The 26,507-nt window shown below is 41.3% G+C and overlaps 2 protein-coding genes across 2 annotated transcripts; both read right to left on the reverse strand.

Moving 5' to 3' along the window:
• Window positions 1-313: 313 nt before the first annotated feature.
• Window positions 314-2,017, reverse strand: LOC137024088 (uncharacterized). Its single transcript, XM_067391251.1, has 4 exons — window positions 1,540-2,017; window positions 1,327-1,380; window positions 1,112-1,243; window positions 314-929 (listed from the first exon to the last, which is right to left on the reverse strand). The coding sequence occupies exons 1-4, from the start codon at window positions 1,973-1,975 to the stop codon at window positions 640-642; spliced, it is 912 nt and encodes a 303-aa protein (XP_067247352.1). The 5' UTR covers window positions 1,976-2,017; the 3' UTR covers window positions 314-639.
• A 15,343-nt stretch (window positions 2,018-17,360) lies between these two features.
• On the reverse strand, window positions 17,361-19,053 carry LOC137024090 (uncharacterized). Its single transcript, XM_067391252.1, has 4 exons — window positions 18,619-19,053; window positions 18,399-18,452; window positions 18,172-18,303; window positions 17,361-17,989 (listed from the first exon to the last, which is right to left on the reverse strand). The coding sequence occupies exons 1-4, from the start codon at window positions 19,031-19,033 to the stop codon at window positions 17,688-17,690; spliced, it is 903 nt and encodes a 300-aa protein (XP_067247353.1). The 5' UTR covers window positions 19,034-19,053; the 3' UTR covers window positions 17,361-17,687.
• Between the last annotated feature and the right edge of the window lie 7,454 nt (window positions 19,054-26,507).

Consider the following 26,507-nt stretch of genomic DNA (forward strand, 5'->3'; position numbering starts at 1 on the left):
AGAAAATGTCCATAGGTTGTTTTAAAAGGTAAAATTAAAAATAAATCTTGTTAAAATAAATCTGAGACTAAAATAAATAAGATTTATGCATTTTGTTTGTCCTTTGTGTCATGTCTGTATGACTGTTGTGCATCAAACATAATACATAATCTGGTAAATGTGCTGTCCTAATGATACATTTTTGTAGATTGCCACCACATAATCACTTATTTTTACTGCAAAATTTGATTGTTAAATGTGATATCATGAGTGCTTGAAAGCAAGCATTGCTGGGGAAATATTCATGAAAATATGAGGAAAACAAAATGTCACAATGTCTCTTTATTCTCTTTTTTATTTCTGTAGGATAAAGTGATTAAGGATCACTAACAAACTAAACTTAAAAAGGTATTTTTACTACTTTAACAAAACACTTTTGAGTCACATGTAAGATTCATGGGTCCTGTCTGTCTCAGTGCTGAAATTGTTTATATAAAGTTATATTTATAGACATCTCAGACTTTTATACAGTAATCTATTACAAATTTTAAACACACATTATTCTTCATTAATAGAAGTTCATATGTAAATGATTCTTAATGAGCTTCATCTTAATCCATATGCTGAAGGTTCAGAATTATTGGAATCACATGCTGAAAACTACTGTACTCTTAAGGGAAACAGTAGGAAACCACTGAAAGAGTTGAGGTTCTCCTGGTTAATATCATATATCCTCGTGCCAGACCAAAGTCTCACATAGACAACATCTCCAACCTCCAGGATCAACACAACTCCATTAGAGGAGGTTACCCGATCCTGAGCCTGAACATCATGTACTACAACCACCTGCTCTTCATTCTTGAAAATGGATACAGTTGCTGGAGTTCCACCATGACCAAATATAGAGATTCTGAACATGTACGCTCCTTTCAGTGGGGCTCTGAAAATACCTGAATCAAATAACAAGAGATACAGAATCAGCTGTTTCCTGTAGGATTGCTCAATTACCAAACACACTGTGTAATAGTTTTGAAAGATGGCAGATCATTTAATTATCTTAAACACATTACACAACTGCAGAGAGGTCTGAATGGAGCAGAAGGGTTTATGACTCCATTTCATTGATAATTACCTGTAATTGGGTTGTAGGCGTTCCCTATGTTTGTGAGGACGTTCTTGTAGGTTAGTGTGATGTCAGTGGTAAAAGGTCCAATATATCCCCTGCCAGATTGCATCAGTCCAGCTGAGAAAGCTATTTCTCTGTCTGTTATTGAAAAACATAAACAATATTGAGATATATTGCTCTATTATGTTGAAATATTTAACAACATTCAAGCACACTTTCACCTTTATTTTCCTTTCTCAACTCCTCCACTTGACTCAGAGTAAGATTTGAAATTTCTATGAAGGAATAAAGATTCTATTAAATGGCATTTATACTGCTAATTGTAAAAGATAATCTAAACAATTTGCACAGTATACACTCAACTTTACACTAGCTTTTACATTTGTTTTACTTTGAGGATCATTGATAAAAGAGTGAATGTTTTGGTGAGGTACCTTCATTTTTCTTGTTCATCTCATCCCTCAGTTGTGTCTCTAAAGCTCTGATGTTTTCTTTCTGCTCTGTAACGGTGGTGGTCAGTTCTCTGATGTTTTCTTTCTGCTCTGTAATGGTGGTGGTCAGTTCTCTGATGTTTTCTTTCTGCTCTGTAACGGTGGCGGTCAGTTCTCTGATGTTTCCTTTCTGCTCTGTAACAGTGGCGGTCAGTTCTCTCAGTGCTGCATGGATGTCAGGGATGCCCAGATTGCAGTATTGTTGGCTGTCAGTTGAAGCTTCAGCTCTCAAAGTGTCTGTTTGAGGTGGATTCTGTCTTCCGTCCTCAGAGCTGATCTGTTGATTGATCTCATTCTCATTGAGTCCTCCATCTACCTGCTGCTGAACGACAAACACAAAGGTTTCCAACAGCAGCAGTATACATACTAAAGCCTTCATTCTTCACTGATGTTTGTTTCCAGCTCTTGCTCTGTCATCTCCACAGCCTCTCATGTTCCTTTTATAGTGTCCTGATTTACTGTCTTTTACACATGATTTATATTGCTTCAGATAATAAAAGTAATTCAAGTTAATTGTTAATCATAATTAAAGGAATGTTCCAGGCTCTGTAGATGTTTAGCTCTAGTCATAACATTTGTGATACTATGTTGATCACAACAGAAAATAACCTGATTCATCTCTTTAAAAAAAAAAAAAAAAAAAATATATATATATATATATATATATTATATATATATATAGATCAATGGCCGGCAACCTTGTAGCATGCGAAGGGAAAATCACAGAAAGCTCCAGTCGCATGAATTAAGTTTCTGATCCACACACATAGGTTGCATAGGTTAAAATCTCATGATTTAAAAGTATTTATTAAACTTACAATAACTTAATAAAACAGCCTGTGTTACAGTAAGTAATATTTACCTCAAAATGTACGTCCGTGTGCAAGTTTGAGTGACTTTATTTAAATTAAATACATTAGTTATTGTCACGTCAGTGATTATCTTGACCCCTGATTTATTTCTGACCTCTGATATAGATGGTCACACCACTCTCCTGGTATCCATGTGAATATCTTACAAATGTTACCAGGTTTATTAGCTTCATGTTATGGGAAAAAAGAGGAAAATTTACACAGAAAAAAAAAAATGAGTAAGTGATGTTTACACATATACCCCCAGTTTCACAGACAAGGCTTAAGATGCATGTTTGAGCTGTTTTAACTGAAAGCAACTTGCACTGACATATCTTAAAATATGTCAGTGCCATTGTTTTGTCTCAAGATGCACACCAGTAATGTTTTTTCCAGTGTATGTTTATAAAAGATACTTAAATATCCTTATTGAACTAAGGCCTAATCCTGGCTTAGGCTAAACCTGTCACGGTACACACAGAAACAATAGACGGATCCAATTGCAGCAATTTATTAGGGTAATCCAGAACGTAATCCAAACAGGCAAGGGTCAAAGTCCATGAAATCAGTCCAACACAAACAAGTACAAAAATAACATAAAGAAAACCAAACAAGAGAATCAGAAGTACACGCAACCTTAAACAAAGAACCACAAACAAAGGCAGAAACAAACCAGGTATAAATACACAGACACTAATGATGTGATACAAAACAGCTGGTGCAATGAACATGGGATAATGAGTCCAGGGAGTGCGTTATGGGTAATGTAGTGAATGCAATGGGTGGAAACGAGAGTCCGGAATGGAGTGCCCTCTAGTGGCTGATAGGGCACTCTCACTGGTGATCATGACATTACCCCCCCCTCAAAAGGAGCGGCTACCAGACGCTCCACCAGACAAAACAAAAACAACTCAGGAGGGAGGTGGACAGAAGGAGGATCAGGGGGAGGGATGGCGGGCCAGATCCAGGGTCCCCAACTGATAGCCAGGGCGGTGCTGGAGGAACTGACCAGGCTGGTTCCAGCGGTTCTAGAGTCCTGGCTGAATGCCAGGGTGGCGCTGGAGGAACTGACCAGGCGGGCGCTGGCAGGTCTGGATTCCTGGCTGAGTGCCAGGGCGGTGCTGGAGGAACAGACCAGGCGGGTCTCAACGGTTCAGGTAGCCTGGGCAGAGGCAGCAGGGCAGAAGGCTTGGATGGTGGCGGCAGGGCAGAAAGCTTGGACGGCGGCGGCAAGGTTGGCCAAGGGTGCTCCGTAGCCATATCAGGGAAAGCGGGCAGCTCGGTGACGGCCTCCGTGACCATATCAGGAAGAGCGGACAGCTCGGTGACGACCTCCGTGGTCGTATCAGGGAGTGCAGATAGCTCGGTGACGGCCTCCATGGCCGTATCAGGGAGAGCAGACAGCTCGATGATGGCCTCCATGGCCATATCAGGGAGAGCAGGCTGCTCTGGGACGGCAGCGAGCTCAAGCTGGAGCTGCTCTGGGACGGCAGCGAGCTCAAGCTGGGGCTGCTCTGGGACGGCAGCGGGCTCAGGCTGGAGCTGTTCTGGGACAACAGCGGGCTCAGGCTGGGACTGCTCTGGGACGGCAGCGGCCTTGAACTGGCCGACAGATCCAGAGTCAACCACACCAGCGTGCATCCTCCAGGCACGCAAGACCACCAGGACATAAAAGGCTAAGACCACCTTCTGGGCCATAACCAGACCAACATGAAGTACGGACTGCTTTGGGACGACAGTGGGCTCGGGCTGGCAGACTGGACTATGGTCGACAGACCCTGAATACATCCTCCAGGCGCGTAGGACAATCAAGGCGTAGAAGGTGAAGACAGCCTTCTGGGCCATGGCAGGACTGACCGAAGAAGCGGACTCACTGGCTGGAGCAGACTCACTGGCTGGAGCGGGCTCTGGAGTGGACTCACTGGCTGGAGCGGGCTCTGGAGTGGACTCACTGGCTGGAGCGGGCTCTGGAGTGGACTCACTGGCTGGAGCGGGCTCTGGAGTGGACTCACTGGCTGGAGCGGGCTCTGGAGTGGACTCACTGGCTGGAGCGGGCTCTGGAGTGGACTCACTGGCTGGAGCGGGCTCTGGAGTGGACTCACTGGCTGGAGCGGGCTCTGGAGTGGACTCACTGGCTGGAGCGGACTCACTGGCTGGAGCGGACTCACTGGCTGGAGCGGGCTCTGGAGTGGACTCACTGGCTGGAGCGGGCTCTGGAGTGGACTCACTGGCTGGAGCGGACTCTGGAGTGGACTCACTGGCTGGAGCGGACTCACTGGCTGGAGCGGGCTCTGGAGTGGAATCACTGACTGGAGCGGGCTCTGAAGTGGACTCACTAACTGAAGCGGGCTCTAGAGTGGATTCACTGACTGGAGCGAGCTCTGGAGAGGCCTCTGGGTCTTGGGGGATGGAAGCCTTCCTCCTCCTCTTCCTCCTTTTAGATGTGGGAAGCGGAGACTCAGTGCCCACCTCCTTTGTGGCCTCTGGAGCGGAGTCACGGGCTGGAGCGGACTCCCGGGCTGGAGCGGGCTCACGGGCTGGAGCGGGTTCACGGGCTGGAACACAATCATGGGCTGGAGCAGGCCTTGGAAAGGACACACGGGCTGGAGCGGAGTCACGGGCTGGAACGGGTACTGGAGGTCTCTGAATCTGTCCCTCCCTACGCAGATACAGGTAACTGACGAAATTCCAAAAATTTAACTTCCCCGCCAGCTCCATCTCACACTGCGGCAGAGGATCATTCAGACAGTTATTAACTGTGTCCTTGAGGACCGCATCAGAGAGACTATACCCCTCCGCCCGCGACCAGAACTTCTGGACGAATGCCCGCACTCCCATTCTCCTCTGACGAAGGGTGGACAACAGGGCCTGAGCCTCCTCAGCCCCCACTGATGACCGGAGTCTCCTGCTGCTGGATCCTTGCATAGTGGTGGTTCTTTCTGTCACGGTACACACAGAAACAATAGACGGATCCAATTGCAGCAATTTATTAGGGTAATCCAGAACGTAATCCAAACAGGCAAGGGTCAAAGTCCATGAAATCAGTCCAACACAAACAAGTACAAAAATAACATAAAGAAAACCAAACAAGAGAATCAGAAGTACACGCAACCTTAAACAAAGAACCACAAACAAAGGCAGAAACAAACCAGATATAAATACACAGACACTAATGATGTGATACAAAACAGCTGGTGCAATGAACATGGGATAATGAGTCCAGGGAGTGCGTTATGGGTAATGTAGTGAATGCAATGGGTGGAAACGAGAGTCCGGAATGGAGTGCCCTCTAGTGGCTGATAGGGCACTCTCACTGGTGATCATGACAAAACCCTGTCTGTGAAACTGGGCCATAATGTTTAAGTCTTGTAGCTCAACTATTGAAACAGTATGTGTTTTAAGATTTAAAACACATACACTGCTTGGCCCATTTATTTCCATTGTAAGTGCCTTACTTCTTTTAAAAAATAAAGAACGAATTGACATTTTTTCTCTGGTGATTGATATCATGCCACAAATGTTGCCGATAGAGTCAGGGATCTGTGAGGGAGGACTCAAACTGTTGATGAATATGATGATTATGCAATTACTCTATTTTGTTTAAAGTTGTTTTTGCTTTGTAGTAGTTTTATATAACCCAATTAATGATGATGCATTAAAATGTATTGAAATGATGTAATGTAGAAAAGCAAACTAATGATATTAATTGCTATTATGTATGCATGTATACTTAACCATGTTAAAGTAATTTGTATATGACTACTTTACTTACAGTATATGTTTATGTTAGAAGGAACAATTAAACTGTGGTGTATAGTATGAAATTTATATTAAAGTAACATAGAGTAGAAAACATTTATGTATTAGATACAAGGGAATTGTAATGCTGTAGATAAGGCATATTTTGCAGACGAAAAGAAGACGGACACAGAGGAGAAGAGCCAAGAGGAGAGCTGATAGGAGAAAATGCAGGCTACGTCAGAAACACCTTAAAAGGATTGTGGAAGACTTGGCAGTTCTCCAACTGATGACAGCAGAAGAGAAGTTAACATCGGCAGTGAACTGTTTGAGTATAAAAGACTGATGAGAAGACTGGCCAGACAGATACTGATTGAGCAGTGTCTCTCGACGCTAGAAGCCTAGCTTATTACACCTTTGATTGAAACTTTACTTTGTTTTGTTAAACTTTGTTAATAACCTTTGTTTGCCTTTACTTTTGTTAAATTGTAATTTAAAATATTACTACATTAATTGCAAATAACTGTCTACCGATATTTTTATTACTAAACCCTTGAGCACGAACAGACCACAGAGAAGTCTTCTGAACAAATTGTAAGTACTGTTTGAATGCTTATGATTTAGGTCAGATTTGACTTACTCAACCTAACCTGAGAATAATAAATAATAAGATTAAAGGTGTTAAGGTAAAAGTTACACACCATAAAACAAAACGCAGGATGAGTTTTACAGGTTTATTGACAAGACTTGGGATATAGAGGGTGAGGTGGTGAACATAGTCCATACAGTATAAAGGGGTGAGGCACAAAGACAAGCACGCTGAGGGAACGGCCACTGAGATCAGCCCAGCTTGTAAACAGGCCGGTGAGCATTGGCAGGTGTGCAGTATGAGGCCCAAAGATGTAGCGGGAGCCAGACAGGATCAAACAGCACAAGCAGTTAGATCCATGAGACACGATCAGGCACTGAACCGGTCTTGCTGCTTAGCAGGGAGACAGAGCGGCCACAGGGATGCTCAGTCTGCAGGACAGGACAGGGGGAGACCAGAGACACAGAACTAGGACTTGACAAGACAGGTGGTTAGATGGTTTGGAACAAGGAAGGACAACAATGACAAAATGGATACAAGAAACTCCTACACAAACGCTTAGGTGAACAAAAGACTAGTACACAGGCACGAAGTTTAACGAACTGGCAAAGACATGAGGGAAAGAGTACACAATATAAAGGAGGCAAAGAACACAAGGAACAGGTGACAACACTTAGACTAACGAGGACTCAACAAGAAAGGGAGCAGGGAACATAGGGAACAGGTGAGAACACTAATAACAAACGAGGACTGAACAATGACTAAACAAGAGGGTGTGGTGACAGGAAACAAGGAGGTGGGAACAGAGGAGCACATGGCAAACACAAACACAGACAAAGCCATGTGCTCTGACACAACATAAACAAAGACACATTAAACAAAGACAAGGCTGACAGGACAGAACCCTGACAGTACCCCCCCTCCAATGGACACCTCCAGGCGTCCACACAAGGCTAAGGGGTCCAAGGAGGTACCAACTGGGAGGGTGGGCAAGGTACTAACTGGGAGGGTGGGCGGGGAACAAAACTGGAGGATCCAAACTGGCCAGGGAACACAGATGGTGGGAAGAGGCGGGTGGGAACGGAACCAGGCACAAAGTTTTTGGCTGACCAGGGTGGTGCTGGCTTAGGGAAGCCAAAACAACCAGTAAATACAGAGGGTGGGGTGGGAGGGGTGAAAACTTGACTGGAAGCACTCTTGGATACAGACTGGCCTCACTGGTCTGGACCTCCAACTGGGCTTGGAGACAGTGGCAGAATCAGGGGCAATGGCTGAAGTGACAGGGAAGGTGAGTGTCTTGGAAATGGGCTGGGAGACGGACCCTGGGGTGCCCTTAGAAACAGCAGAAATAAACTTAAAATTGTCCTCAGGGGCTGGAGCCAAAATTGGAGCATGCTCAGGGGCTAGAGTAAGCTCTGTCACTGCTCTCTCAAGAGCTGGAGCTGGCTCTGTGAACGCTTTCTCTGGAGCTGTAACGGGCACTGTGATTGCTCTCTCTGGAGCTGGAGCGGGCTCTGTGAACGCTCTCTCTGGAGCTGTAGCGGGCTCAGTGAACACTCTCTCTGGAGTGGGCTGGGTGAACACTCTCTCTGGAACTGGTGCAGGGTTGGTGAACGCTCTCTCTGGAGCGGGCTTGGTGAACGCTATCTCTGGAGCGGGTTCGGTGGACCCTCTCTCTGGAGCTGGCTTAGGAATTGCATCTCCCTTGGGAGCAGACTCGGGAACAGCTTTCTCAGCATTGGGCGCAGGGACAGCTCTCTCTGCAGCGGGCTCAGGAACTGCTCTCATCTGAGTGGTCTCTGGGGCTGCTCTCTCTGAAGTGGGCTCTGGGACTGCATCTTCCACTGAAGCGGGTTCAATAACAGCCTTCACAGCAACAGACTTGGGAACAGCTCTCTTTGCAGCGAGCTCAGGAAAAACCTCATCTGATGCAGGCTGGGGAACTGCTCTCAACAGAGCGGGTGTTGGGACGGTCAGTCAGTCATGTCCGACGATTATCATGTGTATTAAATGCAACATGTACAGCTTAGCTCTTTCTGTCAGCAGTGAGACTTACACATGTGATAAATGCAGGGATATTGTCAGGCTGACAGAGAGAATCTCAGAATTAGAGACACGCATCCAAACTTTAATTGAGGATAGTGAGAATGAAAGGGCCTTAGATACTGCTTTGGATGCGACTAGCCTAGTAAACACTGCACATTCGGTTCCGGTTGTAGAAGCCACGCAGCAGGCTAACTGGGTGACTGTGAGGCGGCATAATGGCAAGAACAAACACCACTCTTCCGTTCCGATTAGAACATCAAACAGGTTCTCCCCACTCAGTGACGCACCCACTGAGAATCCTGTTGAAAGTGCCCTAGTTATTGGCGATTCTATTACACGGAACGTGAAAATAGAGACACCAGCCACCATAGTCACATGTTTGCCGGGGGCCAGAGCACCTGACATCAAAGCAAATTTAAAAGTGCTGGCTAATGCTAAACGTAAATATTCTAAAATCATTATCCACGTCGGCACAAATGATGTTCGACTTCGCCAGTCGGAGATCACTAAAATTAACATTAAAGAGGTGTGTGAACTCGCAAATTCAATGTCAGCAGAAGTAATTTGTTCTGGCCCTCTTCCTGTTCGTCGGAGTGATGAGATAGTTAGCAGGTTATCATCACTCAATGGCTGGCTGTCTAAGTGGTGTCCGCAGAATAATATAGGTTTCATAGACAATTGGAAAAGCTTTTGGGGCAGACCTGATCTGTTGAAAAGAGATGGTATTCATCCCTCCCGGGATGGTGCTGCTCTTCTATCTAGAAATTTGGCAAATAGTCTTAGAGCTGAAACATGACAAACCAGGGCCCAGATCAGGACGCAGACAAACTGGCTAAACCGACCGTCTGCTAGCCGCCTCACGTCACAGAACTCAGATAATTCACAGCACATAGAAACACTTTCACCTAGATATTATCACATAGAGACTGTGTCTGTACCTCGAACTAGTAAATACAAAAAATTTCCGAAACCTTTTTAGGGTAAAAATTTAATTGATGTTCAAAAAATGAAAATCACAGATAAATCAGATAAACAAATGATAAAGCTTGGGTTACTGAATATTAGATCTATTTCTTCAAAAGCACTTATTGTAAATGAAATTATCACAGACAATAAACTAGACTTGCTGTGTTTGACAGAAACCTGGCTAAAACCAGATGATTACATTACTTTAAATGAATCTAGTCCTCAAGGTTATGATTATCGACACAATCCTCGACAGAAAGGCAAAGGGGGAGGTGTTGCTGTAATTTATAGTAATATATAGTAATATGTCCTTTACTATGGACATGAGACTTGTAAGACATTCAGAAAAGGCCTCTGCAGCAATGACAACAGGCAGTTTGGGGATGGCCTCCTTGGCCATAATAGCAGGCATTTACTGACAAGAAGAGGCCTCTGTAAACATGACTGCACTGGTAGAAACGGTCTCAGAGGGCATAAAATGACTGGCAGGTGGCTTAGAAAAAGTCACTGGACTTGATACCTCAGGAACCACTGGATTTGAGACCATCAGAATAGGGTCCTCCAGGACCTCATGGTTCTGTGCACTCAGACTTGGGTATTCTCGGACCACTGGACTTGAGGCTTGAGATTGGAGGATAGTAGACTGCCTTGCATGGGTCTTTCTTTTCCGTTTGCAACGGGTCGATGGTGTGTGCCTGACTGCCTCTGTAATATCTGCAGCTAACTTGGCCACCTCAGGCGGAACAGCAGTGACTTCTGTTGACTCAGCAGTGAATGAAGTTGACTCAGCAAACTCTGTAGTAAGAACAGGCTTATTTGACTGAGGGACAACACTTGATTTGACGGGCTCAGGAATAACAGAAAAACTCTTGGCAGATACAGGAAAATCAGTGGTTAATTCAGCAGACTCAGGAGTGGCTGATTTGGTAACCTGAGAAAAGACAGCAGTTGATTTGACTGGCTCTGGAGTCACACAAGGGATGTCCATGGACAGGACATGGCTGGCTAGAACACCCACTTCTGGTGTGACGAGAATGCCAAGCGGTCTTGAAATTGATTCCACTGGACTAGATGCTTCAGAAACTGCTGTGCTTGGGGCTTTAGAAGGAAGGGTATTAGACCTTGAAATTGATTCCACTGGACCAGATGCTTCAGAAACTGCTGCGCTTGGGGCTTTAGAAGGAAGGGTATTAGACTGAACAGCGAAGGCCTTTCCGCTCCTCTGCTCTTGATGGGTCGGTGTTATGTGCTTGACCGCCTTTGTAGTATCTGTAACTGACTCGGCCAACACAGACGGCATAGCAGTTAACCCCATCGATTCAGCAGTGACAAAAACGGATACAGCAGGCTCAGAAATGACAGAAACAAACTTAGACTGAGAGATGACAGTGGTAGACTTCTCTGGCTCTTGGGCAGCAGAAGTGGACGTTACCGTTTATTGAACAACAGGGGTTGACTCAGATTGGGGACAAACTGGAACTGACCTGATGTATTGAGAGATGACTGTGCTTGACTTGACTGGCTCCTGAATAACAGAAGTGGATGTGGCTGATTCAGGAATGGTAGAATCGGATTTAGTTAACTCAGAAATGACTGGAACAGACTTAATTGCTTGGGAGATGACAGTGGTAGACTTGACTGGCTCAGAGGTGCTTGGAACAGTCTTTGAGGTAGATGTGGTGGACTCAGTCACCCGCTTTCTGAACCTTAGCTTCTTGGTAGAAGTCAGAGGAGGATCATAAACGTGACGTGACAGACGAGGAAGGGCGGGAGAATTGCTGCAGGCAGATACTGGTCGACTTGGCACTCTCCGCCGGCTGCGATGACCAAGATAACTGTAGAAACCCCAGAAATCCAGAACCCTGAGAGAATCCATCTCACATGTAGGTAGGGGATCATCTAAGCAGGTGTTAAAGATGTCTTTGAGAGCAGCGTCATTATAATCTAACCCCCTAGACATAGTCCAGAAAAACTGGGTGAACGTTCCCATCTCCCAACCCTTGATGACGAGCCACTCAAACCTTGATGACGAGCCACTCTCTCCCGGGCGTTAGCAGATGGCCGGATTCTGATGCTCATCCTGCTGAGTCCTATGCTGGCCAGTTCGTTCTGTCAGGGATCTGTGAGGGAGGACTCAAACGCAGGATGAGTTTTACAGGTTTATTGACAAGACTTGGGATATAGGGGGTGAGGTGGTGAACACAGTCCATACAGTAGGAAGGGGTGAGGCACAAAGACAAGCACGCTGAGGGAACGGCCACTGAGATCAGCCCAGGTTGTAAACAGGCCGTTGAGCATTGGCAGGTGTGCAGTATGAGGCCCAAAGATGTAGCGGGAGCCAGACAGGATCAAACAGGATTAGTATTCACTAAGTTACACTTCATTTTCTGAGAACTATCAGATTGGACTTCCTTCAGAGGGAGATGACAGATCACGCATCATTTTAGTTTTCTTTATTTTGCAAAAAACACAACATCTTGTTTTTACTCTGAGTGTACACAAATAAAAGAAGATATTTCACAGATTAAAATGGAGTATAACTCTTAATTGTATGTGCAAAATTGACTGAGTATTTTGAGTCTCTTTCCTATTGATAAGAAAAAAAAGCAAGGTGGTATCGCTGCCACGACCACCGGCAAGTAAATGTAGGAACCGAGGATGAACCAGACAAAATAATCTTTCAGATGATTCTTTCAAACATATCCAGATGCCAAAATCAACATTGGAAGACCCAAACACCCCAAGCGACTCCAGTCAATCTATGAAACACCCCCTGCCAAGAACTTTTATGGCCATGCATGATTCCTGACTAATAAAAGGGGGCAAACTTTAGTAATTTGTAGAAACCAAATGGTTGAAAAGACAACACAACTTGAGCCACAAGAAGATAAAGAGTCTTTGATCTCCAGATCAAAATAGACAGAGAGACAATGCAGGCCTATTTCTTTTGAGTGACACAGTTAAAACTTTACAGAAAAACCCACAGAAACTGTTTTTACAAATAAACTGCATCGAATTGTTCCAAGACAATTCTAAACGGACTTACCAAACATTGTTCAATGGCATAATTTGATATCATGTCTACACATTATACATGTGAACAGTTATGCTTAGATCACTTACAATTCATGTAATTGTTATAACTTTTGAATGGTTGTTTGAAAGTGAACCTTGTTTGATATGAATTTAAATCTCTATTTTCAATTAAAAGTTTGGCTTGAATGAAATCTGTGTGAAACGTATTGTATATTTTTCAGTGAAATCGGGTCTAAACTGTAATCTTTTTTATTCTCTACTGAGAGCGGGAATTTAGGAGAACATGAGATAACATTTAGTTTATGATCGGGGAGGAGGAAAGCCACCTTTGGAAGACACAATACCTGATTGGTCAGAACTCCTCTAAGAGCTTAGACAAACACCTGAGTTTAAATAGTCAGATCAGAATGACAAATTCAGTATAATATGGCTTAAAGACAAAGAACAGACAATGCAGTTTCATTCAAGCCATCCAACTTCTCACTCACTTTTCTTTTCTTTTACTTTAACTTCCTTTCTTTTTACGTTGAGAGTCTCGTGTTCTAAGTTAAGTTTTTCCGCAAAGTTTAACCAACAACTTTTGCCACCTCAACGTTAAACTCCAGCCACAACAAAAGACTCAATTTGTTTGCCAGCACACCCGAACATGATTGGCTTTTCCACGACAAACCAGCAAACTCAGAAAACCCGTTGAGGTCAGGTCTTATGAAGTGCATATTTTGCTAGAAATCATGCTCATCATTTCATTCTCTCTTAAAACTTTCTTTCTCACTTCCTTTGTTTCTGCAACTTGTATGAATGTGTGTTTGTGTTAGATATTAGTTTGTGTTAGAAAAATCAAAGTCTCCTGTAGATTTTTAAAGAGAACTGTCTTGTGTTATGTGCTTATAAATTTAATGCCTTAAACTGCGATCTATTGATACCTTGCTAATAAATAGTGCTTTCATGATAGTTGGATATTCATATCCATTACAAGAGCTTATTACGGCCCGAGCAAATGAACGCTGGACAATTCAGTTGTTTGGTTGTAAACTAAGTCACTTAAAAAGTGACTCTTTTTAAAATTCCCTATAAATTAATTCATTTCATTTGAGCTGATTCGCTTACATAAATGATGACAGATCTACTAGTATTTTCTAACAATCCACTGTCATGTTTGGTCTCATCTAACATTATAAACTGAACTGAATTGTGGTCAACTTTATATTAAAGTATCCTGATGTACAATCTAGGTGCTATTTGTTTAAACATGCATTGAGGAGAATATGTTAGTGCATTTATCTCCACCCATTTGCCTTATTTTTTGGTTTCCTGTCAGCTGGTTTTGGTGTTGGTATTCCACTCACGTTTAACTGTGTTGCTCAGGGTTTAATAAGGAAAGGTAATTGTTTATCTGGGAGAAAGGCTTTAACCTGCCGCTTCTGCACACCGGTGCATAACCTCTTACTAGAAGAAAGGCTTTTACAGCCTCTCCTTCACAGCAGTGCATTATTTGTTACAGCTGTTTTTATATAAAGTATATTTTTCCATTCTACTTTATTTTTAAACATGTAACTTCATAAATAACTTTGTCTGCTTTAAAGGATTTGAAAATCATTATTTTAACCGCTGATAATATTGAAAGCAAAAGTGATTGTAACTTTCATTATCCTAGTGTTCAGATTAAATCCTATATTTTCCTGTCAAGTGGCCTTTATTTATATAGCACTTTTTACAATACAGATTGTTTCAAAGCATCTTTACAGTCATAAGAGGAAATTAATGCAACAAAGTTTGTGATCTATATATGCCCCAGATCTGGCTGACTTTTTTATTTGTTTTGCTTCATCATAGGTGCTGCCAGGGTGTGTAAACCACCATAAACTATATTGTGGTATATAGTGATCCTAACTCTACCAGAGCTTTGTGTCACAGAGTCGTTTAGTGTATTGAGAAAAGGTATCCCAAATGATTTGCTGATGTTGGAAAAAATGGTGACATGGTGGGAGAAGGGTGTTACTCGCTTCTACAGCAAACGAAAAAAGGAGTGGAATATAAAAACAGCAAAAATACTTTTCCATGACAATGCAGAAAGGAGACTTGAATTATGTGTTTGTATTTATGCTTTACTCTGCCAGAAATGTGGGGATGTGATTACTTCTTTTTTTAATTATATTTGTGTATATTCATAGCAATGTATTATAGAAACATTACCATACTTAACAGTATTTCATTTAAGTAGTGAGCAATATGTCTTGTTCTGGAATATATGCAATTGTCCTGTAACAAGTATACCTCTTCTGTATATGAGTTAATTGTTCTTTAATAACAACGATGCTGCTTCGTGACCACCTGAACCATCACTGATATTGCCTTGACTGAAGAACTTTTTGATATTTATACTATATTTAATATTTGTGATTGTAGAAAGTGTTTGTAGAATGTGTATACTCCTAGAGATACTAGTTGTAATAAATAAATGAACTTATAACTCTGCCACACATGGCATTCATTTAAGTCGTTGAGCCTGAAACAGACCATGGAGAAGTCTTCTGTCTGATTGTAAGTATTTTAAAATGCTTATAATTTAGATTAGATTTAACCTGAGAATAATAAAAAAATAAGGTAAAGGTGTTTAATTACGGACCATAAAACAGTCTTAAGTAACGAAATAGAAAAACAGTTTGGGTCTTGTGTCAGTATTGGATCTGCACATTACTGTAGCTCTTAAAGTGAAAGCAACCTAATATAGCCGCTGCTGTTTGTGTCGTTAATGTTAAATAAAATAAAACTGTAAGCTACTTAAATTTTAAAGAACTGTATCTGTTGTATTTAGACTTGTGCCGATATTCGGTAATGCGATAAATCGCGATAATGAATATGCACGATATTGTAATCGTGGACACTTCAGAATACCGTAAATAATAATTTATTACCAATTATTAATTTTTTATAATGCAATTAAGAATACTTTACCCATCACTCGTATAAAATGTACAACACCGCTGTATTCTGCGTCAAAAGGACACGCACTCAGATGTTAACAAGCCCATCGTGCACGAGAAGCACATGACTGAACGAGTGAAGGAGACGCGCTGAATGAAAGTGCATGTTCACTCTCTCTGACAGCAGAGGGCGCTGATGGAACAGCAGCATGCAGCGGTTACCACGGAAACCGTGCAGACAAATTAACTGTGCTAGTGAAGTTTTTAAAATGCTTCAAACAGCCACTCATTTTTTTGTAATCTCAGTGTTGTTCATCACAGCACCAAATACTGAATACTTAAAAAACACTTAAAAGGATATTTATTTTCAAACCTAAACATTTTTATATTTTAATCTGGACTACAACATGCCCTAATGATTAGAAATGTTCTGATTATTTGTTATTGTTCAGTAACACTTTGAGACATATGGCTTCATTAGTTAACTTGTTAATTCATTATTACCAAACTGACAATGAAAAATACTTATAAAGCATTAATTATTCTTAGTTAATGTTCATTTCTTAGTTACTGTTTAATAACATTACTAAAATCAAAAGAACGTATTAAATGGACCTGAGATAAAACTAACAATGATCAGTTGTTTCTAAACTAACATTAACAAAAAATAAAACTTTCTGTAACAAATGTAGCTGTTGCTCAATCTTAGTTAATGCATTAAATAATGAGACCTTATTGTAAAGTGTTATCTGTTGTTCTTTATAGCCTAATTCTTTTGCATTTTAATCTGTTTGAAAATTTCACTTTATATATTTTTTGTAGTGTATTATTGTATTTAAACATTCAGAGTTCTTTTTGTTTTATTACAAAAAGAGTTCTTAAACCTGTTAAACTATGACAACATTTTTTTTGCAACTTATTTTAATATCGTGATAAAAGCTTCAGCAATTAATTGCAACATGAAAATTTGATACCGTCACATGCCTAGTTGTATTTATACATCCTATTGTCATTTTCTTTGTTCTAATTTTATTACTGACTGTTTACTTGATTATTTAATAATTGAGAACTTTTTACTTAAAGGGAAGTATTTGTTTTGCTGTGGTTTGTTTAGCTTATAGATTTTGGTCATGTTGTCCCTCCTAAGTGATCATGTTATTAAAGCTGGTATACCACTAAACATATATATATATATATATATATATATATATATATATATATATAATAGATAAATAAATAATTAAAATGATTTCAGATTTGTGAAGACTTGTGTAATAAGGCTGTGCCCGCACACCTGAGGAAAATGTCCATAGGTTGTTTTAAAAGGTAAAATGTATCAGAATTTGGTAAGAGACCAAAATAAACAAGATTTATACATTTTGTTTGTCCCTTGTGTCATGTATGTATGACTGTTGTGCATCAGACATAATACATAATCTTGTAAATGTGCTGTCCTAGTTAAAAATAAAACAAGCACATTTATGGAAACTGCCACCACATAATCAGTTATTTTGATTGCAAAATTTGATTGATAAATATGATATCATGAGTGTTTCAAAGCAAGCATTGTTGGGGAAATATTCATGAAAATATGAGGAAAAGAAAATACCACAATGTCTCTTTATTTTCTTATTTATTTCTGTAGGATAAAGAGATACAGATCAAGGATCAGTAACAAGATACACTTAAAAAGGTATTATTTAACATTCTTTACTACTTCAACAAAACACTTTTGAGTCACATGTGAGATTCATGGGTCCTGTCTGTCTCAGTGCTGAAACTGTTTATATATATATATATAAGTTACATTTATAGACAGTTCAGACTTTTATACAGTAATCTACTGCAAATTTCAAACATGCATTAATCCTCATTAATAGACGTTCATATGTTAAAGATTTTCATCTTAATTCATACACTGGAGGTTCAGAATTATTGGAATCACATTCTGCAAAGCTCTTGTTCTCTTAAGGGAAACAGTAGGAAACCACTGAAAGTGTTGAAGTTATTTGTGTCATCAAATATCCTCGTGCCAGACCAAAGTCTCACATAGACAACATCTCCAACCTCCAGGATCAACACAACTCCATTAGAGGAGTTTACCCGATCCTGAGCCTGAACATCATGTGCTATAACCACCTTCTCTTCATTCTTATAAATGGATACAGTTGATGGAGTTCCACCATGACCATATACAGAGACTCTGAACATGTACGCTCCTTTCAGTGGGGCTGTGAAAACACCTGAATCAAATAACAAGAGATACAGAATCAGCAGTTTCCTGTATGATTGCTCAATTACCAAACACACTGTTTAATAGTTTTGAAAGATGGCAGATCATTTAATTCTCTTACATATATTACACAACTGCAGAGAGGTCTGAATGGAGCAGAAGGGTTTATGACTCCATTTCATTGATAATTACCTGTAACTGGGTTGTAGGCGTTCCCAATGTTTGTGAAGACTTTCTTGTAGGTTATTGTGATGTCAGTGGTAAAAGGTCCAACATATCCACTGCCAGATTGCATCAGTCCAGCTGAAAAAGCTATTTCTCTGTCTGTTGTTGAAAAACATAAGCAATATTGTCATATATTACTCTATTACACTGAGAATGAATACACTGAATTTAACATAATTCAATCACACTTTCACCTCTATTTTCCTTTCTCAACTCCTCCACTTGACTCTGAGTAACATTTGAAATTTCTGTGAAGGAATAAAGATTCTGTTAAATGACATTTAGACTACTAATAGATAATCTAAACAATTTACACAGTATACACTCAGCTTTAACATTTAGACTATGCAATGTATTGCATTTGTGTTTAATTTGAGGATCATTGATAAAAGAGTAAATGTTTTGGTGAGGTACCTTCATTTTTCTTGTTCAGCTCTTCCAGGATAAACATCTGTTGTTCCCTCAGTTGTGTCTCTAAAGCTCTGATGTTTCCTTTCTGCTCTGTAACAGTGGCGGTCAGTTCTCTGATGTTTCCTTTCTGCTCTGTAACGGTGGTGGTCAGTTCTCTGTTCTTTTCTTTCTGCTCTGTAACGGTGGCGGTCAGTTCTCTCAGTGCTGCATGGATGTCAGGGAAGCACAGATGGCAGTATTGTTGGCTGTCAGTTGAAGCTTCAGCTCTCAAAGTGTCTGTTTGAGGTGGATTCTGTCTTCCGTCCTCAGAGCTGATCTGTTGACTGATCTCATTCTCATTGAGTCCTCCATCTACCTGCTGCTGAACGACAAACACAAAGGTTTCCAACAGCAGCAGTATACATACTAAAGCCTTCATTCTTCACTGATGTTTGTGTCCAGCTCTTGCTCTGTCATCCCCACATCCTCTCATGTTCCTTTTATAGTGTCCTGATTTACTGTCTTTTGTACTTGATTTACATTGCTTCAGATAAAGAAAAGTAATTAAAGTTGATTGTGAATCATAAACAAAGAAATGTTACAGGCTTATTGGAAGTTTGTCTCTTTATCTGATTCCTCTCTCTCAGCGGTCGGTAACCTTATAGCATGTGAAGGGAAAACCACCCTTTGCAGCTATAACAGCTTCAACTCTTCTGGGAAGGCTTTCCATAAGATTTAGGAGTGCGTTCATGGGAATGTTTGACCATTCTTCTAGAAGCGCATTTGTGAGGTCAGGCAGTGATGTTGGTGAGAAGGCATGGCTCACAGTCTCCGCTCTAATTCATCCCAAAGGTGTTCTGTCGGGTTTAAGTCAGGACTCTGTGCAGGCCAGTCAAGTTCCTCCACACCAAACTCGCTCATCCTTGTCTTTATGGACCTTTCTTTGTGCACTGGTGCGCAGTCATGTTGGAACAGGAAGGGGGCCATCCCCAAACTGTTCCCACAATGTTGGGAGTATGAAATTGTCCAAAATGTCTTGGTAAGCTGAAGCATTAAGAGTTCCTTTCACTGGAACTAAGGGGCCAAGCCCAACCCCTGAAAAACAACCCCACACCATAATGCCATGCTTGAATTCACTGAGCTCCTGAGAGCGACCCATTCTTTCAAAAATGTTTGTAGGAGCAGATGCCTAGATGCTTGATTTTATACACCTGTGGCCATGGAAGTGATTGGAACACCCGAATTCAATGATTTGGAGGGGCGTCCCAATACTTCTGGCAATATAGTGTATCATGTGCAATGCCCTTGTGTGTACTAATGCAATAAGTACACACAACAAATGCATAGAAAGCCACCTAAGAATTGCTTTAATGTGGCTTCTGAATGTTGTTTTAAAAGAACAAACATAAAACAAACACAACAGAACTACTGTATATAAAAGCTATTCACATCTTTGAATTAAAGGATTTATACTCTAATTTTATACACTACTCCACATTCAGATGGTACTCAACCAGAATTCGTTTTTGTTGCCGCGGATACCGTTGCGGTTCATTTCATTTCTGCTGTTGACCGCTAAGTGGTGCTATAACCACAGATTTTCATATATTATGGAGTGGACGTATCACAGCTCGTTTTCGTGAGTAGCAGTCAACTGCGCCATGTGGAGATAAAATACTATCAAATAACATTTTTAAAAATCATATCCACATAACTACATGTAGAAAACATAAGCATTTGTGCAAGAATTTGCAGTTTAGAATGAATTCAAACAGTACAGTGTCACAGTTCCCTCGTCTCCAGAACTCCATTTCCCATGATCCTCTTGTCTCCTCACCTGCACTCACTTCCCTCGTCATCTCCTCATCGTCACGGATCACCTGCACCTGTTCCTTATCATCATCACCTCCTATATAATGGACTCACTCCCTCCACTCCTTGTCTGTCCTAAATGTTATATTGAGTATGTCTGGTGTTTCCTTGCGTTGTTCATTAAAAAAGACCCATTGTTATTGTGGAGATCCGTATTTGCCTCGTCTTTACACCAGCTACCGTAACAGAAGGACAGACCGTTAACCGTTGGATATCCACAGTGGAAACAATGGGGATTTTCCTTGTTCCTGTACCCCCGAAGCCTCTCAACACAGAGGAAAGGCTTTGCCGTTTACGGCAGAGTGGCAGGCCGTTGGAGAGGTATGTGGAGGAATTTTTGGAGGTCTCTTATTTGGTGAGCTGGACCGATGCCTGCCTTAATGCTGTTTTTCTGATGGGACTGGACAAGGACGTTATTCGTTATAACGAACCAGCCTGTAATTTCTCCTTAGTCGATTCCCTGAATGTGATTCTCCTGTTAAATGGTTCTAGTTTTGAATTAGAGAAAGTTCTAGAGAACCAGAGTCCTTGTCCAGCCCCATCAGCAGCTTATCGGGCATCACCAGCTCACCTTACCCCAAAGCCCTGCACATACCGCTTCAACGGTCCTGCCCACTCCTGGCTGCCAGCCGCCGCCGCCGAGCCCTCAGCTCCAGCCGCCGCCGCCGAGCAATCCGCTCCAGCCGCCGCCGCCGCCGAGCAATCCGCTCCAGCCTTTCACGAGCCGCCAGAGGATACTGGCTGGTTGATAGACTTTATCACAGAGTCCATCGCTCCAGCCCTCAACGAGCCCTCAGCGGCCAACGAGCCAGTATCCCCAGTCTCAGCCGCCGAGCCAGTATCCCCAGTCTCAGCCGCCGAGCCAGTATCCCCAGTCTCAGCCGCCGAGCCCTCCGCTCCAGTCTCAGCCGCCGAGCCAGCCGCTCCAGTCTCAGCCGCCGAGCCAGCCGCTCCATGCTCCGCTGCCCATGAGCCCACTCCTGTCCACAAACCCACACCATTCCGCAGTCTCCTGAAGGCCCTCCTTAACCTCCCCAAGTATTTTTTGGGGGGGGGGCAGGTACCCAGGGGTGGGATACAGATGGGTGGGCCTCAAAGTGCACCTGACCCACCGTGGCTGCCCTCTGCACCTGACCCGCCGTGGCAGCCCTCTGCGCCTGACCCGCCGTGGCAGCCCTCTGCGCCTGACCCGCCGTGGCTGCCCACTGCGCCTGACCCGCCATGGCTCATGGACCCGCCCTGGAGACCTCCTCTCCTACCCATGCCTCTCCCTGCACCGGCATGAGGTCTCCAGGGCGCCCACCCCCCCTCCCCGGTGTTACATCTACGGCGCGAGGTCGCGCCTACCGAGAGGGGGCGGTACTGTCACAGTTCCCTCGTCTCCAGAACTCCATTTCCCATGATCCTCTTGTCTCCTCACCTGCACTCACTTCCCTCGTCATCTCCTCATCGTCACGGATCACCTGCACCTGTTCCTTATCATCATCACCTCCTATATAATGGACTCACTCCCTCCACTCCTTGTCTGTCCTAAATGTTATATTGAGTATGTCTGGTGTTTCCTTGCGTTGTTCATTAAAAAAGACCCATCGTTATTGTGGAGATCCGTATTTGCCTCGTCTTTACACCAGCTACCGTAACATACAGTAAATGTCAAAATTGTGTTTACTTTTTCATGGACTGCGCTTTAATTGAAGAATAATTGACAATGGGTCATTGAATTCTTGAGTTCAAACAGAATCAGATGCATTGCTTGATCAGATTTACTCCATTTTACTATGCCAGCTTTTCCCACGCAAAACGAAGAGTATAGACCCACTCATCGTTCTTTGTCACACTCGCCATGAACAACATTTTCAACCCAATAATTAGCCTAAATTCCACAGGGATCCTGGGATCCTTCCAATCGTGTTTTAAAAAAACTTTCAGGTTAACGAACGCTATAAACATTTTTTTATTTATTTATTTTAGAGAACTGTTGGACACACACATCTCAGTAAAAGTGTTTGTCTGGGATTTGAACCCATGTCATTGATGTTTCTGTTCAACGCTCTACCACTCGACAATGAATTAACTTTCCACGAAATGCCCAGAAAAGAAGATCTCTTTTCCAGCAGGAACCATCATGTCTGCGAGAACGCTCTTCATTTTGTGACGTGATGTGTAGCTAAGGATGTTGTTCCATGCTCAATGTGTGCTCTGCATTTATCCCATCCAAGTGCACACACAGTGAGCAGAGAACAAACACACCACAATCTTTGGGTTTCAGGTCCGACTCTCTAACAATTAGGCCACTGCTGGACCAAAGCACATTCATATTATTAACTTTTTAAGTACTGACACTGTGTCGTCTTAATTCTACACCCCAGAGCAAATACAGACAGTGCTCTCTCTGTTCAAACCTGCAATAATTAATAAGTTTAACCATCCCAGGATTTTATGCAGGCCCAGTGCCGGCCCGAGCCTCTTGGGGGCCCTAAGCAGCATTTGATTTGGGGGCCCCCCTCCCACCACGTGAAGTCACCTGTGGTTGAAGATTATTGACACAAATGTCACACTATAATGTTACATTATAAATAAATACAGTGAGGTTATGTATTAATACAAAATAAATAATAAAGAAAATTGATACTTAAAATACTTTATTCTTAAACTTCTGTATACAAACTGTCACAAAACATGAAATAAATAATTAGCAAATGCAAATGTGCATTAAATGTGCAATCTTTTAAATAAAACCAAAATAGACAAACATCTATGCAGGAAGTAATGCAGGACTAATGAGTAGATCTACATTAACACTTCAGCTACTACTATTAACTACTATAGAATCAAGTTTAACTAATCAGTAAGTAATATCAAATTTAGAAGATAGTTCCTTATTAACTAATCAGTAATTACCTAATGATATTACCATCATTAATAACTATTAACTAATGGACAAATTGTAAAGAACATTAGCATGTGTCTGAGATGTAATCAGTCATAATTTTTACTTTGAATATAATCATAAAATGCATCATTAATTACTCAAGTGTTAGCTAGTCACTTTGCAGGAACTACTACTGATCACGAACCATTATTTTAAAGTGAAAAACATGTTTTTCACTTTAAAATAATGGTCCTGATCACTAGTAGTTCTTGAAGAAAATGACTAGGTACTTGATTAATTAGCGATGCATTTTATGACGATGTTGAGATTAACTACTAGTGGTCTGCACCATTATTTTAAAGTGAAAAACATGTTTTTCACTTTAAAATAATGGTCCTGATCACTAGTAGTTCCTGCATAGTGACTAGGTAACACTTGAGTAATTAATGATGCATTTTATGACCACACTGAGAGTAAAAAAAGACAATTGCTCACATCTCAAACACTTTAATGTTGTGATTAGTAATTAATTAGTAATTCTTTATAATTTCTCATAGTTACCTATTAGTTATTATTGATGCCAATGTCATTCTCTAATTATTGATTAGCTAATAAGGAACTATCTTTGTCCTAAATTTGATATTACTTACTGATTAGTTAAGCTTGTTTCTATATTAGTTAATAGTAGTAGCTCAAGTGTTAATGTAGATCTACTCATTAGTCCTGCATTACTTCCTGCATAGTTACTTATTAATGACGGACCATTATTCTAAAGTGTTACCGAGGATAGCACTGCTACATCACTCGCCACCATATTAATAAATAAATAATAAAGAAATAAAGAAATATGGCATCCCTTTCAACTTAAACTGATATCTATAATCAATACGTGAAATACACCTAGATAAATGTATATTAATAATGCGATTTAACGTTAGCTCTGGTGATGGCTTATATAAGATCATGAGTCATGACTAGCTGCTACCTCAAGTGACATGAGCACAATTTGTGCTGCTGCACAAAACATTCTGTAAATAATTATGCAAACATACCTTTATCTTGCTCTTTTTTCTCCTCCTCTGTCTTTTTCTTCTTTCTTTTTTCGGCACCAGAGGGATACTTCCTTTTTTGTGACATGGCTTATCATTTATAACATTTATTACAGTGACGTGCACTTGCGCACCGGCGCGAATTGTCAATGCACGCGAGGTGTCTATGCGCAATTGCGCATGACTCAAACGCTAGCAGACACGGCAGCAGTTGTCGGCAAATCAGAATTTTCTTGTCTCGAATTATTTATTTATTAATTCGTATTCATTCATTCATTCATTTATATCACTTGTTTAAGTTATTTAATTGTAAAAAAAAAAAAAAAAAAAAAAACACGATTGGGGGGCCCCCTATTGGCCAGGGGGCCCCAAGCAGCCGCTTAGTTCGCTTATGCCTCGGGCCGGCCCTGTGTAGGCCCGTGTTGAAAATGTTTAGACCACTTTATGGAACTCCACGCTGAAATGTGGGGGAAAAATAAACTTGCATGTTTGAATAATCATTCGAAACATGAGGGTGTTTGATTGGGATATTACGTCCCTGTGTTTTAATTCCTCTGGGCCTTCCTTTTAGCTTTTTTTTTTTGTTTGTTTCTTAATTTTTCAATTCATAAGAACTTCATAGCCTAACAATGTTCTCACATTTTTAGTAGGCTACAAAGAAACATTTAATAAAAAGTGATGAAATACATCAGTGAATTATTGAATTATTGGATTATTGGGGGCAGTCGTGGCCTAATGGATAGAGAGTCGGACTTGTAACCCAAAGGTCATGGGTTCGAGTCTCAGGTCCGGCAGGGATTGTTGGTGAGGGGAGTGAATTTCCAGCGCTCTCCCCACCCTCAATACCACGACTGAGGTGAGACCCTTGAGCAAGGCACCGTACCCCCAACTGCTCCCCGGGCGCCGCAGCAATGGTTCCCCACAGCTCCGGGTGTGTGTTCACTGCTGTGTGTATGCACTTGGATGGGTTAAATGCAGAGCACAAATTCCAAGTATGGCACAAGTCACTTCACTTTCTTTCACTTTGAATGTAGTTTCAAGCATTTGTCTGCCATCACTGTAATATTTCACTGTAACAGTAGTCAAATAGCTGGAACATTAAACACTTACATGATAAATAATTAACCAAGATTAAATATTATTATTATTACTATCAGTAATTTTATTTATTTATTTTTAAATCTTTATTTAATAGTACAAATGTCACAGCAGCCTTATGCAATGTTGCAAACCATCCCTTTGTGTACTGGTGCACCTGGTGGTGATTTTGCGAAAAGTGTCACATTTAACACTGCGGCCTCGCGGTAACATTACACATGGCAGTAATAGGCATTGTGGCTGACTACGTACTGTAGGAAGAATACACGTCTACTAGTTACTGACCTGATGCAGACACATCAAGGTGAGGTTTACGTAAGGCAGAGCACAGAATGTGACACGTGAATTTGCACACATAACTGTACATACAAATTGTCTATATTATATATTGTTTTTTGCTTTTTTTGCACTTTGTCTATCTTGTAAATTTGTATATTATTATTTTATTCTTATTCTATTCTTATTTTATTCTTATTCTTTATTATGTGTCTTGTCTTGTCGCTGTTACTCTGTTGCACTGTGGAGCTTCTGTCACTAAAACAAATTCCTAGTATGTGTAAACAACATACCTGGCAATAAAGCTCTTTCTGATTCTGATTCTGAGAAGCCAAGAGGCGAAACTCTGTTGCTTTTTTAATAACACCCACTAGGTGGCGCTTCAGTAACACGGACGCCATTTTGGGTTGAAAATGCCAACTGGACAACTGAATCCATCACATCTTGCGCACCCAAAATCGGAGAATCTCACACCCAAATCAGAAGCACAATAGAAAATATCTCAAAATATCTCAAAAATAAGTCATTAGTAAATATTATGACACCGACAGTAAATGTTGTATTGTCATATACATGTGTTATATTATCAGTTGTGGAATCCAACCATTATGTACACATTTGAGGTAACATAGTTAGCCTACTTTGATTATTTCCATTTTATGTAACCTTACATATTTACTATTAATAGTAAAGTAAAAAATTAATAATTAATAAAGTGTTTTTTAGGGTGATCCAGGGGATTAAAA

The sequence above is a fragment of the Chanodichthys erythropterus genome, chromosome 8 (genome assembly GCF_024489055.1).
Source record: "Chanodichthys erythropterus isolate Z2021 chromosome 8, ASM2448905v1, whole genome shotgun sequence".
NCBI lineage: Eukaryota > Metazoa > Chordata > Actinopteri > Cypriniformes > Xenocyprididae > Chanodichthys > Chanodichthys erythropterus.

What these genes read in the sequence shown, in the direction of transcription:
- LOC137024088 (XM_067391251.1), bottom strand. Translation starts at nt 1,975, where the DNA reads ATGAAGGCTTTAGTATGTATACTGCTGCTGTTGGAAACCTTTGTGTTT. An exon ending in GTTGAGAAAGGAAAATAAAG is followed by an intron (nt 1,244 to 1,326) that starts GTGAAAGTGTGC and finishes TTTCAATAACAG; the next exon opens with ACAGAGAAATAGCTTTCTCA. An exon ending in CGCCTACAACCCAATTACAG is followed by an intron (nt 930 to 1,111) that starts GTAATTATCAAT and finishes TATTTGATTCAG; the next exon opens with GTATTTTCAGAGCCCCACTG.
- LOC137024090 (XM_067391252.1), bottom strand. Translation starts at nt 19,033, where the DNA reads ATGAAGGCTTTAGTATGTATACTGCTGCTGTTGGAAACCTTTGTGTTT. An exon ending in GCTGAACAAGAAAAATGAAG is followed by an intron (nt 18,453 to 18,618) that starts GTACCTCACCAA and finishes ATTCCTTCACAG; the next exon opens with AAATTTCAAATGTTACTCAG. An exon ending in GTTGAGAAAGGAAAATAGAG is followed by an intron (nt 18,304 to 18,398) that starts GTGAAAGTGTGA and finishes TTTCAACAACAG; the next exon opens with ACAGAGAAATAGCTTTTTCA.